At 34.3% G+C, this 18,801-nt stretch overlaps 1 protein-coding gene across 1 annotated transcript in view; it reads right to left on the bottom strand.

Moving 5' to 3' along the window:
- LOC108507812 (serine/threonine-protein phosphatase 6 regulatory ankyrin repeat subunit A) overlaps nucleotides 1-17,280 on the bottom strand; it is a gene marked incomplete at its 5' end in the record, with an annotated part of 25,559 nt that extends 8,279 nt beyond the window's left edge. Inside the window, 15 exons of the mRNA XM_017836093.1 lie at nucleotides 1,396-1,478; nucleotides 1,616-1,698; nucleotides 1,884-2,029; nucleotides 2,546-2,629; nucleotides 2,726-2,813; nucleotides 4,178-4,397; nucleotides 4,999-5,116; nucleotides 5,573-5,660; nucleotides 6,992-7,193; nucleotides 8,275-8,349; nucleotides 9,263-9,289; nucleotides 9,899-10,010; nucleotides 14,189-14,329; nucleotides 15,886-15,954; nucleotides 17,217-17,280. Coding sequence (XP_017691582.1) covers nucleotides 1,396-1,478; nucleotides 1,616-1,698; nucleotides 1,884-2,029; nucleotides 2,546-2,629; nucleotides 2,726-2,813; nucleotides 4,178-4,397; nucleotides 4,999-5,116; nucleotides 5,573-5,660; nucleotides 6,992-7,193; nucleotides 8,275-8,349; nucleotides 9,263-9,289; nucleotides 9,899-10,010; nucleotides 14,189-14,329; nucleotides 15,886-15,954; nucleotides 17,217-17,280 — 1,600 coding nt within the window. The remainder of the gene's footprint in view (nucleotides 1-1,395; nucleotides 1,479-1,615; nucleotides 1,699-1,883; nucleotides 2,030-2,545; nucleotides 2,630-2,725; nucleotides 2,814-4,177; nucleotides 4,398-4,998; nucleotides 5,117-5,572; nucleotides 5,661-6,991; nucleotides 7,194-8,274; nucleotides 8,350-9,262; nucleotides 9,290-9,898; nucleotides 10,011-14,188; nucleotides 14,330-15,885; nucleotides 15,955-17,216) is intronic.
- Nucleotides 17,281-18,801: the final 1,521 nt, after the last annotated feature.

Genomic DNA, 18,801 nt, shown 5'->3' with positions numbered 1-18,801 from the left:
AGATACAAATAGGAGCAGCTATACCTATGGTGCTTATATTAAAATATTAAAAATTCAAGAATTATTGCACACCATGGACATACTGAAAAATGTACTGTAATTAAAATAATTTTAATATAGAGACCAACAATTTTAATTCGTATCTTGCCACAAAGAAGGACTTTGTTTAAGCTGTTCAGAAAGTCAATTTAGTTATTAAACATTTGTTAAAGCAGTGATATTTTCAACATCTGTTAAAACCTTGCAATTTATATAAACATTTCATGGAGGTGCAAATGTGTACCTATTTTCCCCCATGACATCTCTCGATCAGAGTCAAGGCACGTGGGTGGAATTACAAGAGCCTGTGGTAGCGTACTTTCCCACTTCTGTTCCCATCTCATTTTTGTTTTCCTTCTCTCAAGACATCCTTGCTTCAAGCCAGAAAGAGGCAATCAATCCCTTTCCTGCTTTCTGGTTATTTCAAGCTGCCTGAGGTGCACCATGGTGAGCAGCAAAAGCAAAGGAAGGAGTCTTACTATTTTAACTCCTTAGTTCAAGCAGATCTCAAGGAATAGCTGGAAGAACTGCAGGAGTTTAAATAAGAGAAGATTCCAGAAGGGATGTAATGCCAGAACAATATTCGAGTTGCTTACGAGTTCCAGTTTTGTTTTTTTTTTTTTCTAAATGATCTGTGATAGCATTATTAAAACAGTGCAACAATTCATGTGCCTAACTTGGCTACACACGAGATATCAAGTATTGTCTGTAACACAAACATATTCTCTAAAAGGAAAAAACACAGAAGAGTCATTTTAATAGCCCATCCTGATTGGTATGACATACTATACATGTCTAAGCTTTCCTTATGATTTGGGCTAACAAAATAGGCTTAATTCTACTTGAGAGAAGATCTTTAGGAACATTTAGGAATAGCGTATTCTCCATGATATTTAATAGTAGTGTTTCATCCTCAAAACATGAAATAGAAAGCATGCTGAAGAATAAAAGCACAGTTCAGGTAGTTGGTGTTTTTTTGTTTAAAGTAGCTATCTTTGAAGACCAAATCTTAGTTTGCCTTGAATGAGTTGTTAACTGAAGTGAATTTTAATTGAAAATTTGGATAATTTTTAAAATAGAAAAATATCGGTTCACAGGTAATCTCAGTGGATTGCAGTAATTCCACACAGGAATCACAACAATGTTTTATTTATCATCCCTTTCACCCATCTAAAATTGGAACTTCAGGTATGAGCCAAACACCGTTTCAATTCCAAGTCAATTTAACTTTTGGTACCTGATAAACAATTAAAATTCAACCAGTTTGGGGAAAAAAAAATCTGAAAAAGATGCCTTTTTATGAGCAAAATATACACCAAGAACCATCTTTAAAATACCCTCACTGCTGATACGTACGTTTGCAAGGCTGCATTGGTGGCATTGATGAGGTTTCTATCCGTAATCTTCTCCAGTATTAACAAGGCACTAGTTTCATGACCCTTAAACACAGAACAAACATCTGTCATACAGCAAATACTCTTCACAAATTGCTTTGAATGCTTTTTCAAAGTCACAGTATTTTCAAACAGCGCTTGATAACACAAAGCGCAGCACTGGTAAGTCAGACCACACACACCTTGCTGCAAGCCAAATGGAGTGCTGTGTTCTTAGAACTGTCTTGCAAAGTCAGATCAGCCTTAGCACTGCTAACCAGCACCTCTGGGGAAATAAAGATTTGTATTAACTAAAAGCATATTCCTTAAAATCTAAATGGCTCACATTTGTGCAAAATGAAAACAGAATTTTGACCAGATATGTTCACAAGAATGTTAACTATAAGGCTACTTCACCCATAGTAAGATTAACAAAGCTAAGAGCAGAGATATAAGAAGTTTTCTCTTTACCAACTGTATTCGTCTGTCCATTTTCTGCAGCCATCATTAAAGGTGTTTTCCCAGAAGAATCTACAGCATTTACTTGAGCACTGTGACCAAGCAGAAGCTGTAGACACTCAACGTGATCTGTAAAAGCTGCTGCATGCAGAGGAGTTCTACAAGAGAGCAAAAGAGAGTATGGCCATGTTCAGCCATGCTTTCTACTTTATTCAAAGGAACATCCTGACAGATCCTACAAATACAAAGGTCTGGGCAGTCCCTCCCACTGATCCTCTGCAATCAGTATTGATGGAGTTGTGACTGCTGCCTTTAGAAAGTCACCTTCTAGTTTCAAATAATTCCCCCCCATGTAGTTTATAATAGAGATACAATCTGATTCAGAAAAATTAAAATATGTATAAAATGATATCCACAAAGTGATACAATTTAAAACATGCTCTAACTTGCCTGTATAATGAAAAGCTAACCCAAGTTTATTAAATCAGAACAGGATTTTTAAAAATCCAAAATTTATTTCTAGCACAGAATAAAAAAAATAAACCTTCAGAGAATAAAACTGGGGAATGAGGAATTAACATAAGTAGCAAATAGAAAAACCCCAAATGATTGAAGAATTAAGCACAGCCAGAGTATGACATTACAAACATTCTTTTGTGCATTTATACTCTTACCTTCCTTTCGAATCTGTTGAATTTACAATACCAGCACCTAATGTGTCAATTAACATTTCTGCAGCACCTTCATTGTCATTTATCCTATAATGAATTAAACAGGCTGTTATTTACAGAATGATAAATCTTTTGTTATATACAGCAATTAAATATATGAAGAATAATTTTACACTTCCTTACACAGCACAATGCAAGGGACTGAAAGAATTTCCTTCCATTTTTTGAAAAATTTCCTGTTCCAGAAGCAGCTCTACACAACTGTCATGACCTAAAGCAAATGTAAGAGTTAGGTATTACAAAAAAGGGAAAAGGTATAATGATGGATTACAACAAAAAATATTTATCTAAATTAGATTAAGCAGTATTTTATTTCAAAGTTTCTAAGAAAGACTGGTTATATTCAACAGGGCTACGTTAAGGAACTAAGGTATTTTTAGAATCCTGAAAATCAAACTGTAAATTTTATTAAATTTAGAACGTATCTCATGATGTCTGAAAAATATCCAGAACACTTAGTTTAATTCTTTACACCTTTGAATTTCAAACTCTTCTGTACATTCATCACTTTGTCTACATGAAAACATCTCCACCATTTGAGCTTTATTTTTGTTCCACTGACTTGCTAAACCCAAAGAAAAATGAAGTCGATAGTCGTAACAAAATCTTAAAAAGAACGCGTTCAACCCATCATACTAATATTTTAAAAATTCTATACCCTGCTGCTGGACAGGCAGCTAACAATGGTAACTATTTATTTGATCTTCAATGCCTATACATAGAATACCTTAGCTCAACATTCACTGATGTCTAAAGATTTGAATTTTCATAAGTCCTGTCAAATTTTCATCCTACAAATCAAGCATTTATCTCAGTTCTGTTTTATTCAGAGATTGTCGCCACTGTGAAAATGGACCAAGCTGCAAGAGTTTAATTTTATGAATGTGATAGAGATGTTATTTTAGTTCAAATTATCACCCAGCTGCATCAGCTCAGTAGTTATTAACTTAATAATAATTGGAATAAACACTTACTTCTTCATTTTCCTTTATCATGTCACTCAGAGGTGAAATAAATGACAACCTCTACTATGTCAGAGATGAACATACAGAACAAAATCTTTAGCAAAGGAGCTGAATGAATTTCCTACCTTTTAAGGCCTCCCTCACTCTCAAATCCATGAAAAGTATCAGTGAAGAAAAAAATAAATTCTTATGCAATCACTTTTATATACTTTAGCTTCTTATGCCTATCATGGTTGATATGAAGCAAGTTTAAAAACAGATTTAATCTGAAAACATTCCTCCCAAGACTCCCTGTGAAGGTGATGTTTTTGGGATATGTGGCCCATTTCTATTCAAGGATACTATGCTGAATTTCTTGAAAAACTCCTTGAGGCATAAAACTAAGAAGATCATATATAACAAAAATATAGGCCAAAAATAAACATCTCTTATTATGTATTAGATGTTAATATATTCCTCTTCAAGATACCACATCTGTCATATTCTCCCATTGACTAATACAAACAGAAGGAGGACAGACTTTATATGTTGCTTTTCTACAGAATAATAACTTCTACCTCAGTATAAACAAACACATTTAGAGCTGTATTTTAACTTGGCTGTATGTTACCATTATAGCAGGCCCAGTGCAGTGATGTGTAGCCATGATTGTCTGCTATTGCAGGTACTGCATCCACTGATGTAGCTGACTGCAGGAGAGCTCCCAGAACACCTATATGGCCACAGGCAGCTGACAAGTGTATAGGGGTTCGTCCCCTACAGTCTCGTAGTAAGGACTTAGCACCATGTTGAAGCAATGCTTCCACACATTCCTCATGCCCAGTAACTGCCTGTAAGAGGGAGAGGAAAGAGCGAGTTGGAAAATATTCATGTATATAAGCCAAGGTGTATAACTAAAGCAAGCAAACCTCAGGCAAATCCTTGCATTTTTAATTAATAACAAAATAAGCAAAATAAGTTATTATTCTTAAACTTGAAAGCTGCCATTCTTTTGGAAAAATGGCAATGTCTTGTAATCTTGATGACAGAATATTTTCTTGGAATAACATGGAATGAACTGCTAATCTCTAGGGCTCATTCAATTGTCTTATCTGGCAGAAACTACAAACAAAATATTTGGAATATGGCATGCATCACAATTTTCTTCCTCCCATAAACACTAACTCCCCACCCTCAACAAAAAGCTGTACTCCAGCACCTCTCCAATCAACACTTTACAGCAAGATTAAGACACTCTAGAATTACAAAAGAATTCTGAGAGTAGGTTGCAAACAGGCAAAAACCAGCCTTTTGAATGCAACTAAAAAGACAATTAAAACTAAGAATGGCAAGATGAGAATAATGAGAAATTGAATACCACCACATATTAACTCTGTTCTTGAAATTAGGACGTATAAAACTCTCAAGGAAAGAGAAGGAATAATATCTTACCCCTCTATGCAATGCTGTCCTTCCCCACTTATCTTTGGCATCTACATTTGCTCCTTTGTTAAGGAGTGAATAAACGCAGTCCGTGTGCCCGTTGAGAACTGACATCATCAGAGGAGTCCTAAGCAGAGAGCAAAATACAGTGTAATCTACCTGGAAATCTAATAGACTAGCACTCAGCTGAACTACAACAACTACTATCCTTCTGGTTAAAATTGTTAAAATTCACGTCATGAATGATCTCCTCTGGCACTACCTTCACTCTGAGAATGCCAGTCATTTGGTTTATAGATTCAAGAAAATAAATTCATATCCCCGAATTGCAAAGTCCCGATTCAGTTACTAGAATCCATTTTCTCAGCATCTAGACAATAAGACACATTTTAGTTCCCTCCCAACTGAACATTTTTCACTACCAACATTATGTTTATTGCAATACACACAGTTGTATTTGTCCAAATTCAAATATAAGCTCTCTTTAAAATAAGTTAAAAATCACCACTGTAAAATATTTAGTTTGTCCTTTTATGAAATGCAATAACTTGTGAAGAATGGAATGTCTATCATTTAAACTCACTGTCCATTTCCATCTTGAATGTCCACTGCATTCTGTGGTTCTGCATTTCCTATCAATAGCCGCAAACATTCTGAATGACCATTTGTAGCTGTAAAACATTATAAAAATAAGGGGTTTACATTAATTGCCTTTGAGTATATAGCTCAAACAGAGCACTAGCCTGCTCAGACTAAAGCCCATTAGCTTGAAAACTCATTGTACAGCTTTACCATTGTTATAACTTAAAACATGAACACTAGAAAATAATTTCAGAAATCAGGTATTCTCAACTGTACAGTATTAAAAATAATTGAGTCAAGCTGTCAATTGCCAACAATTTTTTTTTACATATAAATGAGATTGCACACATTAACCATAATTAGAATATATGCTTATATGACATCTAAAAGAAGGAATAATTAAATATAGTAATTAGCATAAGTTTTGCTTGTTTTAAGGCACAGATAACCACATACTTAGCAAATGATATACAGATTTTGTTAACAAGTGTAGCATGAGCATAGCTATAAAATAATAACTGAAATCACACTTAGAAAGGGGAAGGAAATGTAATGCATAGATGTAATAAACCAAGCAGTTAAAAGACATGGGGAAAAAAAAGAAACAAAAAATTGAGAAATCACATTTAAATGCAGCTCATGAAAGATAAATGATTGCTTCTTGGAACGGAAATTGTTTCTGACCTACAGCTGCAGTATTCAGTCTACATAAGAACGGCAACAATTCATGCTTCTGTAGCTGACAGAAATGCTAACACAAGTTAAGAAAGCTAAATCAAATAGAAGAATACAGCTTGTGCTCATGGACAAAAAATTAAATGGTTAGAATGATGATATTTTGTATATAATGTTCTTTTAACAGCAACATTTCTGTAGCAGCATTACTATAAATGTCAACTTTAATAAGCCTATTTTCAGAGAGAAAAAAATAAGAATAGAGTATGAATGCTAGACTCTGAGAAAGGTAGGCTTACACATATTTTCCAGGAAATGCAGGGAGAAAAGGACTGCTATTACCTTGAAAATGTTCAGGAGTCATTTAAATCCTTGGAAAAATATCCAAGTAAATTTTCATGTCTCTTCTCAAACTGTCAAAATTCTTCAAGACTCCAGTCATTTCTAGAAGTATTTTACTGCCAAGACAGGCAACACAATTCACCTATCTAAGTTTGGGCTGCGTGCTAGCACAGCTAGCTCAGCCAGTTGAACGGACAAGGACAATGTACCCTTCCAGAGGGAAGTGTGGAACAGCACTCCTTGAGCCAAACTGATTTACTAGATTAATAGCGCTTTCTACTCAAAACTGTTATGTTATACTTTAGCATCTATCCCTAAACATTGTTTCTTAGAACATTAATTAGACTTTGAAATACAAAGATGATCCACTTCAAAAGACAAAATTTTAGAAGTTAGAACATACCTGCAGCATGTATTGGAGTTCTCTTTACAACATAATCTTTCACCAAGATGGATGCTCCCTGATTAATGAGCACATCTACACATTCCACATGTCCCTTAAAGGCAGCAAGATCCAGTGGTGTCCTTCCATTGTTATTCCTCACATCAAGGTCCAGCAGTGACTGTACCAGCACTTCCAGAGCTTGATGGTGGCCATGATAGGCCTACAAGAATAAGAAAATTCTTCAGTTTTCCCATTCTTCACATTTTTTTTTCTTTCTTACCAGGACAACATGAATGAAACCATTAAGATAGCATTTTTGTTTTAATATTTAGAAGAGGTACTGATATAGCACATAAGTAGTTACAACAGTTATGACTAATTTAAAAAATCCCACAATTTCAGCAAAAAGGTTGGTGGTTTTTTTCTCTATTTTATCTATCTATCTATCTATCTATCTATCTATCTATCTATCTATCTATCTATCTATCTATCTATCTATCTATCTATCTATCTTTTTTTTGTTTTATCCTTTCAGCAGCTGCAACTACTTTCACAAAATCATCTGTCTTCAATTTGTAAAACTAACAGTACTTTGAATACTGCATGTTTCATTGCTTTATCTCATACTGAGATTATTTCAAGTGAGGAGCATAAGCAAACTTAAGTAATTCCTGTTAGCTTTTTACATAAAGTATTTAAAAAATCCAGTAAAAAGAATATAGTACAAATAGCTGTCATTTACCAGTATTAAGGATTATTTTTTCCTTTGGCGATACATATATAGGTACTGCATGAGACTTACTCTATTTTCAGATAGTACAGTGTGGTTTTTCATTTGCCTGAAGTTCAGTGAAAAGATGAAAGCTACATATTCAGCTGCTTACTCTGTATTTTGAATATATTTGTATAGACAGTTTCATCACTGTCCTACAGTACTCTGTGAAAATCTTTCTTCAAGTATTAAGGAAAAATATTTCTCTTACTAAACAACAAGGAGAGTAAAACAATGTGGTCATTAAAAAAAAGTCATAATTACTTACAGAACAAGTCTTATAAAAGTTTCATTAGTATAAATTATAATATAAATCTTAATTAGAAGATTCCACATGAAAGCTGTTCCATGAAGCAAGTTTCAAGTGAAATGCAAAAATCACCCTGTATACCTCATTCAGGAATATTAGTGCATATGTTTGAATTTTTATTGTTATTAAGCTATTTTGAAAAAATTCAGAATGGATCAACCTGTGCAACCACTGTGTGCCACTAGAAGAGCTGTCATCACTAAAGAACGAAACACTTACAGCTAAATGCAGTGGACTTATAGGTGCTCTGTTGTCTGAATCATTCAGCATGTCAGTACCTGATGTTTCCATTAGCTTAGAGAGAGAAAGTCAGAGTAAGTGCAAAACCCCTCATCTTTAAAAACACTTAGCAATAATTGCTATAGTTTCCAGTATACACAGCTTGAAAAGGAAAAAAAAACAGGAAGAATAATATAAAATTACTATCTCCTGATCTCCTTCAACCTTTTACAGAGTTTGAATTACAGTGACTGCAACCCTTCCCCCATATCCAGCCACTAAGCCCAGTTGGTTAATTTTGCATAACAAAGCAATAATTAAATCAGAAACTAAGCTAAAATCATTTTTTCTGAAGCAGCCATATGAAATAATATAGATGAAATGTATACAAAGAGAAGACAAGGACAGGTGATAGCAGCAGGAAAAAATGAAAAACCAAACAACCAACCAAGTAAGCTTTTAGATTAGGTGAAACATCAGCAAGAAAACAACGTGAAAGGCCAGAAGGCAGGATTGACTTCTCAGAACAGAAAAACATTTCTGAGAGAGAAAAAATGGTCTCAAAAAAGGCAGAGGTAGTATGGCATTAAAATACCTATGTATATACATTTCTATCTGTTACTTTCAGATGTATCCAAAAGTTTTCATTCTGGGTCTTTTTCAAGACCATTTAATTGAGTACACAAGTAGAATTAAAACATTCAAAGTGGCTGAAGAACACAACATACATTCAAATCATGTTTTCATTATCACAGTTTTATAACATGGTCATACAATTGTTTAAGTAAAAAAGTACATGGCTTAAAAAATAATTTCCTATTTTAAAATTCCAAAGTGCAATTAAATCTAAATTGTAGTTGAAATTAAATAATATATTTATGCATTGAAGAAATGGTTGAATAAGTCTAAAAATAAGCATTATTTTTGAAATTACATGTTCTCTTTTGCTGTATAGCAGTACTTTAACAGTGAGAAATAATACACTTACAACATCTAGAGGTGTTTCGCTTGCAATCTGCAATTAAAAACAGTAAGAATTCATGTTTGAAAACATTTGAATATAAAACTGCAATTGGAATAAAAATACTGAAACTGTATAACACAGCATATCAGATAACATATATTTGTGCAAAAGGAGTAATAAAAAACTAACTAAGGCTTTATTATCTAAAATATCTGGCCAGTAGTTACTGTAACTACATGAATTAATTTTATAAGGCACCCTTTCTTTACAGGTTTTCCCTATATTGTCATTTGCTCCTTCTAATGACCTTCATGAAAGTTCTTAGAAGTTCTTGATGGTTATTTTATTTCAGCCATCAGCAAAAAAAATTAGAAGTACAGTCTAAGTTGAGAAACAAAACTAATATTCCACATTCTCAACCAGAGGATGTCCTCTACTCATCTGAGAATGTATTCTCTTTAAAGCCAGTGTCCAGCATCTCAGCTCCTCACCTTCTGTTTTAGGAATACCAAATGCTTAAATATTTATGCTTACAGAGGCTGAAAAACAATATTGACCCAGCTTACAGGTTTAGAACCAAGGTGGAAGAATCCCCTGGCCTCTCCCTCACACTGTGTAAGAGCAGCTGTTACAGCTTTCATCTATGATACGTTTTCTTACCAATTCAAGACACAAGCGATGACCATAAGCCGCTGAATAATGAACTGCATTGTATCCTTGTTTGTCTCGGATCCCCGGATTGGCATCATTTCTTAGCAAGTATTCCAGGCACCTATTCAAATTGACATATGCAACCATGTATCTAAATGTTGAATTTCAACTTAATGCTAAGTGATAAATTGTTCCAATTCAACTGGAAAATAGAATACAGCACACAGGGACACTGATTTAATGTACAACATTGGCTAGGACTAGAAAACAGCTAACTCATTACATCAAAAGTTAAGGTCAATCACAAAACTTCCAAAATTTGAAAGACTCCTACTCTGCAGACAGCCTCCTGCATCTTCTGAATTATCTGACTTGGTTAAAACTTGTGTTTCATGGCTATTTTTCTCCTAGATGACACAATTGCAGTTACCTTTCCTAATATCAATGATTACCATTTTGTATGTTTTTCTGCATGAGTACATTCTTTCATACTTATTACAAAAGGAAGACAACCATGGTGGTATCCTGGAGTCACACACACATACACTTCCACAACCAGACACTAGTTTTTTGATTTGTTTATACAGTAAACAGACTCAGTTGTTTACATACTTATATCCTACCATTCCTTACTTTCATTACACAAAGTTATAAGGCAGAGCATGATCAGCACAGTTTCAACCACAGACACTCAGTCAGAAGGATGAAAAATAGGGGATCCAAGTTAGCTCACTTTCTCCCTAATTTTCTTTTTTTAAGAGACTCCATGTGTGCACACTAAATTATTCCGATCAATAACTCTAATAATTCATAATTTTATGTTGTCTATAATTTCAACAACATTTTACAAAGTCACTATCACGACCCTGAACTTGTTGGTGAAGCCATTTGGTTTCCTGAAGTGTACAACAGGTCAACATCCCTTCTCTCTGGGATCACTAAATACTTCTTTATCAATTAAACAAAATGCATATGAAGATAAAATATATTATCCTGTCAAATCCAGCTTGGAATATTTCTTTCTTGACACAGTTTACCTAAAGGTCTCACAGATTACCATATCAGTAGTGACAAATGGATATACTGACAACATGAGGGTTCTAGTTCCCATTTATCTCATTGAAAATTGTTTGGTAGAAAGTTAAAGGGAATTTCAACATTTTTAGTTGTATGACATGGATATGCTGTGATGTCACGTGGAAAACTTTCAGAAGGAGGTGGCAGATTTAGATTTGAGGCAGGAATCCTAACCTGCCCCCTGATCAATGCCATTAAGAGTGCAAACTTGATCATTCAAAACCCCAAGAAACCCGATTCAGTCCTTGGAGAAATACAGGCAGAAATCCTACAAAACCAGCCATCTCCTGAGGGAAGACAGCATGATGCTTCAAATCGGAATTCTGAGTTCCTTCAAGGAACAGCCTGGAGTCAGCAGATGGAACAGTGCAAATTCATCAGCTGAACGAGAACCAGTACCAGCCGCAATGAAATGGAAACACATTTCAGCACAAGTAAAACAGCTGTACCAGGTCAAGGGTCTGATAACCTCATGGGCAACAACAGCTATTTGCTGAAGTAAGACCTGACATTTGCTTTGCAAACAAAGGTTGAAAGTAACAAACCAGGTGAGTGAAGATTAAAGGGGCAAAAAGCTGCAGGAAAATCTATGAACAAGGAAGTGTCTCATTACAGAGGACTCTGCCTCATTAAAAAGTTGAGACAAGCAGAAGCAACGCCAAGGTGCAGTCTGACTTTCATCATTTTGTGCCCAGCATAAAGGAGAATAGGACTTAAGCAGGTAGTGAAAAAGGTAAAAATGCCGAGTTTTAGAGAGTAACATATGTAACGTAGATGTAAGTAACTTTACAACAAGTTCAGCATATCTAATAAAAAGCTACCTGTAAAGCACATCTATGTTTTTTACCCAATTAACTCATGTTTTATTTGCCCAGTAAACAAATGCTTGGATTTCCTTAATGGCAACCATGCTAGCATGTTTTTATTTGATATAAAATGGGATGAGATTTCTGAGAACTCAAAGACACGTCAATTTGTCTCATTAAGTAAAAATCACAGTTCTTACATTTTATTTGTCCACTCATCTAACTTTCTTCGTTAATTTTAATCAGTGATTCTGTGTTAAAATTCATGGCTCATTAATAAACGTTACACGTCATTGGCCTTGGCTACCTAAATTTCTACACTTGTGTACCTTCTCTATGTGTGTGCTCACAAAACCCACAATACAGTAAATATGATGCAGGAAGCTAAGTCTACTAAAAATGCTCAAGTACCCATTCTTTCAGTGCAAACCAGACAATTACTTTTGATGTTTCTTTGCATTCAAGAAAGAGATCAACTTTGCATCTTCTGTATACTTAACTGTCCTCAACAGGTCTCTTAAAAAAAGAGATTAATCAAACTTTCTGAAAGCCCAGGTAAGTTAAATTTATTTCCCATATGTTTATTGGTGAACTGTCCATTAGAAAATTCTAACACAGAAACAGCATGGTTTTTTTCTCCCCTAAGATTCTGCTTATTTCACCTCATTCTGAAATCACGTTTTTCTCTCTAATCTTGTCAAAATGAGGTTTACTGGTGTTTGTTCCAGATCAGAAGCATTTGTTAAAGATACAGAAGAAATACTTCTAAACTGGAACAAACCAGAATACAATTTTCAACAAAAACATCCTCATCTCTAAACTCCGTCTTTAAAGATGTCTGAACAAAGAATGTAAAACCACACACAACTACATTTGGAATTTCTGTATAGATGGCTTCCTGACATGTTTTTTCCCAGGCTTTATATTCCAACTGAATAATCATTTTAACTTAATTCCTGTTTTGAATATGAGTTGAGCAGCACTGTTTTTCCAGCTGTTACTAATCATCTTGCTGCATCAACATAAAAAGCTTCTCCTCAGGCCATTCTGCTTTGCAGCCTGTCTTCCAGAGACCCAAATGTTAATCAGAAGGGCAATACCACGTGGGTCCCACAGACAATCCTTTGAGTTACCTCACAAAGCTCTGCAGTATTGTCATCACCATTTTCGCTTGTGCCTTTTGTAAGACAGATGGCAAAACGATGTCATCTGAAGAACCATTATAGTTTGGAGGTTTTCAGAGCAACAGGGAAGCTAAAATTAATCCTAGCTCAACTTGTAAGAGTGCAAAATTATCTCAGGAAACTCCAGCAGGAGTTGAAAGTATATCTAAAAAGCAATAGTTTTAGTTTGAAATCTGGCTTTACATAAAAAAGGGATGTTCTTCAAATGTAAGTTAAATGGCCACGATAATATTCTTTATTTAGCCTTCAGAACCCAATGTGTAAGTTATATGCCACCTCATTCCTATTGCTACCTCACCTTTTAAAAGGTGCTGTATTAAAACAAGACAAAATGGCACAAAGCAGCACTTCTCCAGTGAAGGAGTCACTGTATGCATGTGAAATGCACACCATGACCAGTTCACATGAGTGTGTGCACAAGCAAGTGCTGCTCTTCTCGAGTATCCTCAAGATATGTAATATCTGGAGCTTAAGTAACCTCATCAATTTTATGCTAACTATATACACTTTGCATGACAGCTTTTAGGGCATTAATAAGCATGTACAATATAACCATTAGTTACAAAATAAACATATGTAAGAGATTTCTGGATTTATGAAAGATTCTGGATGCATTGCATTAGTAAAAGTGTAACTATATCACAAAAATTTCGCTCTCAAGAGATAGAGTTGTAATGCCAAACGGGACTATTTTAATCAGGTAACAAATGGAAGAAGCATCTTATATTGAAATAATGAGTTCATATATATCCTGCTGTAGGCCTACTGTGATTCACAGTCTAGCTTCACAGTGCATTCCTGACTAATTATGCAGATTTTTGGGGCAATATTAAGAACACTCCATAAAACACCATTCTTCATCAGAATTTGTTTATAAAGCAAAATGACTCTACTGCTCAGAGCTGTCTTAATAACCCCCACAAAAGATATTTACCCAACCACTATACAGCAGATGGGATTAAAATCTCTATTCCCAATGAACTCCTGAATTAAGACATCTCCATTATAGGACATAACAAAATTATTACAATACATTTTACTATTGTTCGTTTTCCCCCCTCTGAAATATTTGTTACATAATGTATTTTATATACAATGAACAACACATTGTCAAGTTCCATCTCTAAAAATACAAAAAATGCATCTGGCAAATCTGAAGGCAGAGCATACATGACATTCACAGCTCAAATGTTCCTAATGAGAAAGGCTTTAGTACAAAGTATGCCACTTACTTCCCATCTGTGTCTGATGCAGCTGCATAGTGCAGAGGTGTACAACCCCTCTCATCAAGGTCATTCACACTAGCTCCAGATCCCACAAGGGCAAACAGGCACTGATAATTACAATTGGCAGCAGCATAATGGAGTGGAGTTCTTTAGTACACATTTAAATAAAAAGTACAATGGTAAATAACAGCAAAATAATATTATAGAGACAGAAAAAGCAAAATAAAGTGAAACTTAAATCCTCCTTACATTTTTAAACAAGTATTTGTGGTGAAGAACGCAATATTAAAATATGGAGCCATTTTCTAGGGACCATTTAATAATGCAGAACAGTATCTAGGGGATTTATTTGCCAGCCAAAATATGCATAAACTTTGTATTAAAGGAAGCTTTATATGATTTTTCTTTTGTAAACTTGTAGAGGGAAATCAAGTTTACATTAGAAATATTATTTTCTGTTAAGTAATTTCAAGCCACATGGAAAAATATGGACAAATCAAAGAACTGCACAGCAACTAAGTGAATTAAAAGTAAAATACAACAATTAACAAACAGATGTTTTTGCTAAGAGACGAAAGCATTATTTATTTATTTTTAACTATACTAACATAGCAGAGTCATTGAAAGAAAAAATTTAAAATATACCTTGTCTTCTTACAACAAAACCATGAAATATTAATACTGATGTATAATCTCAGAGAAAACTTTTCACAGCTTTAAATACATAAACAATTCTCTAAATAAACTAGTTTGGCTAAAATTTCAAAAGGATCAAGATGACTCAGAACTCCACTTTTATTTTTAAAAAGAGACTGCTGCTATAAATATCTCAATTTCAAGAAGACAGTCAGGCACTTTAAAGTGTCCCACCTCTTCCATCACTCTTAATATTACTTTTTCCCATTTCTCTCCATTTTAAACTACTTGAATATTTTCCATCTCATGAAATAATTGCTCTATATAACATGCACATTAAACCAAAATCCAAACCAGGAAAGAAAAACAACTTTCAATTACATAAGTTGTGACAGATAGTTGTTCCTTTCTCAGGAAATAACGGAAGTGGAATTTAAAGCAAAATACAACTTTGGATCCATAACATTGTCCTCAATTCCTACTTCTGCTGTTCACATCCTGGAAAATCATATTTTCCATGACGTGACACGGTATTTTACACAAGTACGGATCATGCCATCTGAACTTAAATAATCCTGTACTAAGAATAGAAATGAATGTCGTTCCAAAAGGGTTTAGAGCTTAAACAGGGAAACAGAAAGGGATGGATATAATGAAAGGAAAAAGGGGAAGCACTTATAATAAAATAATGAGTATTTTAATAAAAAAGCTTAGAAATAGCAACAGATTTATAGATTTGACTAATACGTTATTTGGAAAACATTACTAATGTCCTCGGATGAGAGCAACTTAAACACACAAGATCCACATTATAAGCAAAAAAAGGCACATAAAAGTTACAGTTGAATACAAAACTCAGTCTTTAAAAACAAGACAAAACATCTACTTAACAAAACACAATAAACAAACTATATTTGTGATTTCTGATGTTGAAGCACAGTTTATTAGAGACATTGTATCTTAAAAAACATTTAACCTGGAACACACAGACTTGCCCACACAGCAATATGCTACTTCTGCAGTACTTTTAACAGCCCTTTACAGAATACAAATCTAGAATGTCTTACCTTCCAAATCTGTCCTTTTTGTTGAAGTCTGCACCAGTATTTAGCAGAAGATTTAGGCACTCCAAATTCCTATTAAATTAATGCACTATTACTCATGATTGCAAATTTTACTTAGTATTGGCCTCTATGAATATCAGAACTGCTACACATGTACATCTCATATGTTATAATATGAAATTTTTGATAAATACATTTCTGCATGTAAACCAGATTTTATAATTGCTGGACCAAATCAGTAAAGAATATAAATTACATCAAGACCACATATATATAAATTTTACTGATATCAAATAGCATGCATAAAGCACATAAACATGAATGTAATTCAATAAAAAATTTCAATTCTTGTAAACAAACAAACAATAACACCTGCATGTCACACGCTTTTTGCTACCAGGATTCCAGCACAGAGGCAAGTTTTTACTGCATGTTTTTTAAGGCCAAGTACAAGTTACAACATAAATATTTTACTTTTCCGTGTAATCAATTTTCAATAAAATATGATCATCGTAATAGATGTACAACACTGTTAATTGTTTAAACACTACCTTGGTAACTTTCCTAAACTGGAGATGAATGAGAGAAAGTGTCACAAATTACGTGTTTTCATATGAAAAGACAGCATTTTAACCTTAATCACTTGCAACAAGAATGTATCTATCAAGTAGCTTTTGACTTGGAATGCTTACTTTACATTATTACTTAAACAACATTCCAACAGAAAACTGAAAATATCAATATCATGGAGTTCCTGTGTCCCACAGAGTGTGTCAGGAAATTTATTACCCAATTCTTCCAGGCAATTTTGAGTAGGTGCTATAGAAAATCTACAATACAATAACAGTAATCAATATGGATCACAAGTGATGAGCAAGTAGTTCTGACTACTTCATCCACCCAAACTCTGGAATTTAATTATTGCTTTTAATTTAGTTAGATTATTTTTTGTTTATGGTAAAAACAATTTTCCCAAAGTTGCTGTTTTCCACCTCATGTTCTACGTGATTTGAGGTGGGCATGCCATTTTTCAATACTGTAAATTCTAAAAATGATATAATCATCCATGGAAATTAAAAAAAAAAGTAATTTCATCCCCAAACATAAACCTAAGGTAAGGCTGATGATACCTGGACACTGTACTCCAGCAATTACTTATTGAGCTGAATAGTTAATTTATTTGTATTGATTGCAGATAGAATCCATCTTGAAATTATTTTCATCTTTACATAAATTCCAAGGGGAGCACAGAGAGGAACTACTAAAAAAAGAGCAGGAACGATGAATTGAAAAAATAACAATAAATATGAAAGCATGAATGCTTTGTTGCATACCCTCCAGCTGCAGCTGCATGAAGACAAGTCCTGCCGAAGTCATCTGGTGTGTCAATGTCAAAACCTACAAAACAAATATTTTGTAAAATCATTATGTAACATCACCTTTCACAAAACTGCTGTCATCTACTGCTAAGAGAAATGCTTGCTAAGCAAACTTAACACCTATTTGCAAAAAAGCACTCAAGCATTAAAAATTACTTCATTTGAAACATGTCCTTGCTATTTGCAAGGTTTTGAAAAACAGGCAGTTAAATAAAACAAAGGGATCAAAAAAATGTAACTGCAATTTCATATCTAACCATATATTTTAACACAAAGATTAATATTTAAATTAGGTTTCAAAGCTACATTTTTGGTTTGAAAGAACTGCTATACTCTCCTAAAAGTCTTGCTCTTGTGTAATGTAACTTATTCATTCAATCTCCAGTTTTCGTACCTGGGATACCTGGCAATTTTTTTAGCTTTTTAAGAACTGTTCAACAACAATAAGTAATGAACACCACAGGATATCTTATCCAAGCGTGCTATTATTTCAAGATTGTTTTCCTACTCCATGTCCCATAAAACAGGTTTTGTAGGCACCACAATGTTCTCCTCTCATTTCAATAGGCAATTCTATATGGCAAACAATTTAAAAGTTTACTAATTTGATTTGAAAAGTAGCCTTTGATGTTTTTTCACAGGTTGCTTGTCCGCAACAAAAACTACTTAAATGTCATGCAGTACTGGAACAAGGAAGAATGGTGTTTTGTTAAGGTCTGCACATGAATATTAATTAATTTTAAAATCAGAGATCCTTAATTTACAGAAAGGAGACTTTTCCTCCCAAAACAAAGAGGGGCACATCGTCTGCAGATACCAATCTCCACATCAACAGCACATGCTAACATGCTGTTAGCAGTATCCGGTCTTTCCAGCCTGAAGGCTGAACATATTCATATCTGCTCCAGGCTAGATTTACATCCAAGTTTGCTCAACTCATGTAAAACTCACAGAAATCACTTGCAAGTCTTCTGCAGGGTTTCCTTTGCCATACTGAGTTTCTAGTAAGGGCACAACCAGCATAACATCATGTTTGAAAGAGCCAGAATATCCCTCATTTTCAACACATCCAATCGAAATATTGTCAATTATTGGACAGTCCTTTCCTGGGGTGAATCCTTGCAAGCTTGCCCAGGACAGGACAGTAAATAAAAAGCCTTACCAGTAGGTAGTTTTAGTTATATTCCTTTATAGTTCTTCTCCCAGGCTTCCCTAACAAACAATATAAAGCTGGGGAAGCAACTTGTTACTTTTCCTTTTCCCCAACTCTCTCCTCCCCACTTTTCTTTTTTCAAAAAAACTTAAGTGTCTTCAGATTAATAAAGAACCATTTAGTTTATTCTTACTTTTCTTTTGTTCCTGAAGTTCCCTTTGGACAAATCTACTTTCTCAGAATTGTAATGGTTCAAAGAGCTTAGAATTCACATCAGACTCTGGCCAACAAGGGAAGTAATGACCTTACAACCTCCACAACTTCAGGGAGGAGTCAAGCAATGAAGGAAAAGAGCAGTTTGCATTGCCTGTGATTAACAACACACCA

This window comes from Lepidothrix coronata, unplaced genomic scaffold, assembly GCF_001604755.1.
Source record: "Lepidothrix coronata isolate B3197 unplaced genomic scaffold, Lepidothrix_coronata-1.0 Scaffold270, whole genome shotgun sequence".
NCBI classification, from domain to species: Eukaryota; Metazoa; Chordata; class Aves; order Passeriformes; family Pipridae; genus Lepidothrix; species Lepidothrix coronata.
Note: the sequence above shows the minus strand (reverse complement) of the source record. Positions and strands in the feature narration are given on the sequence as shown.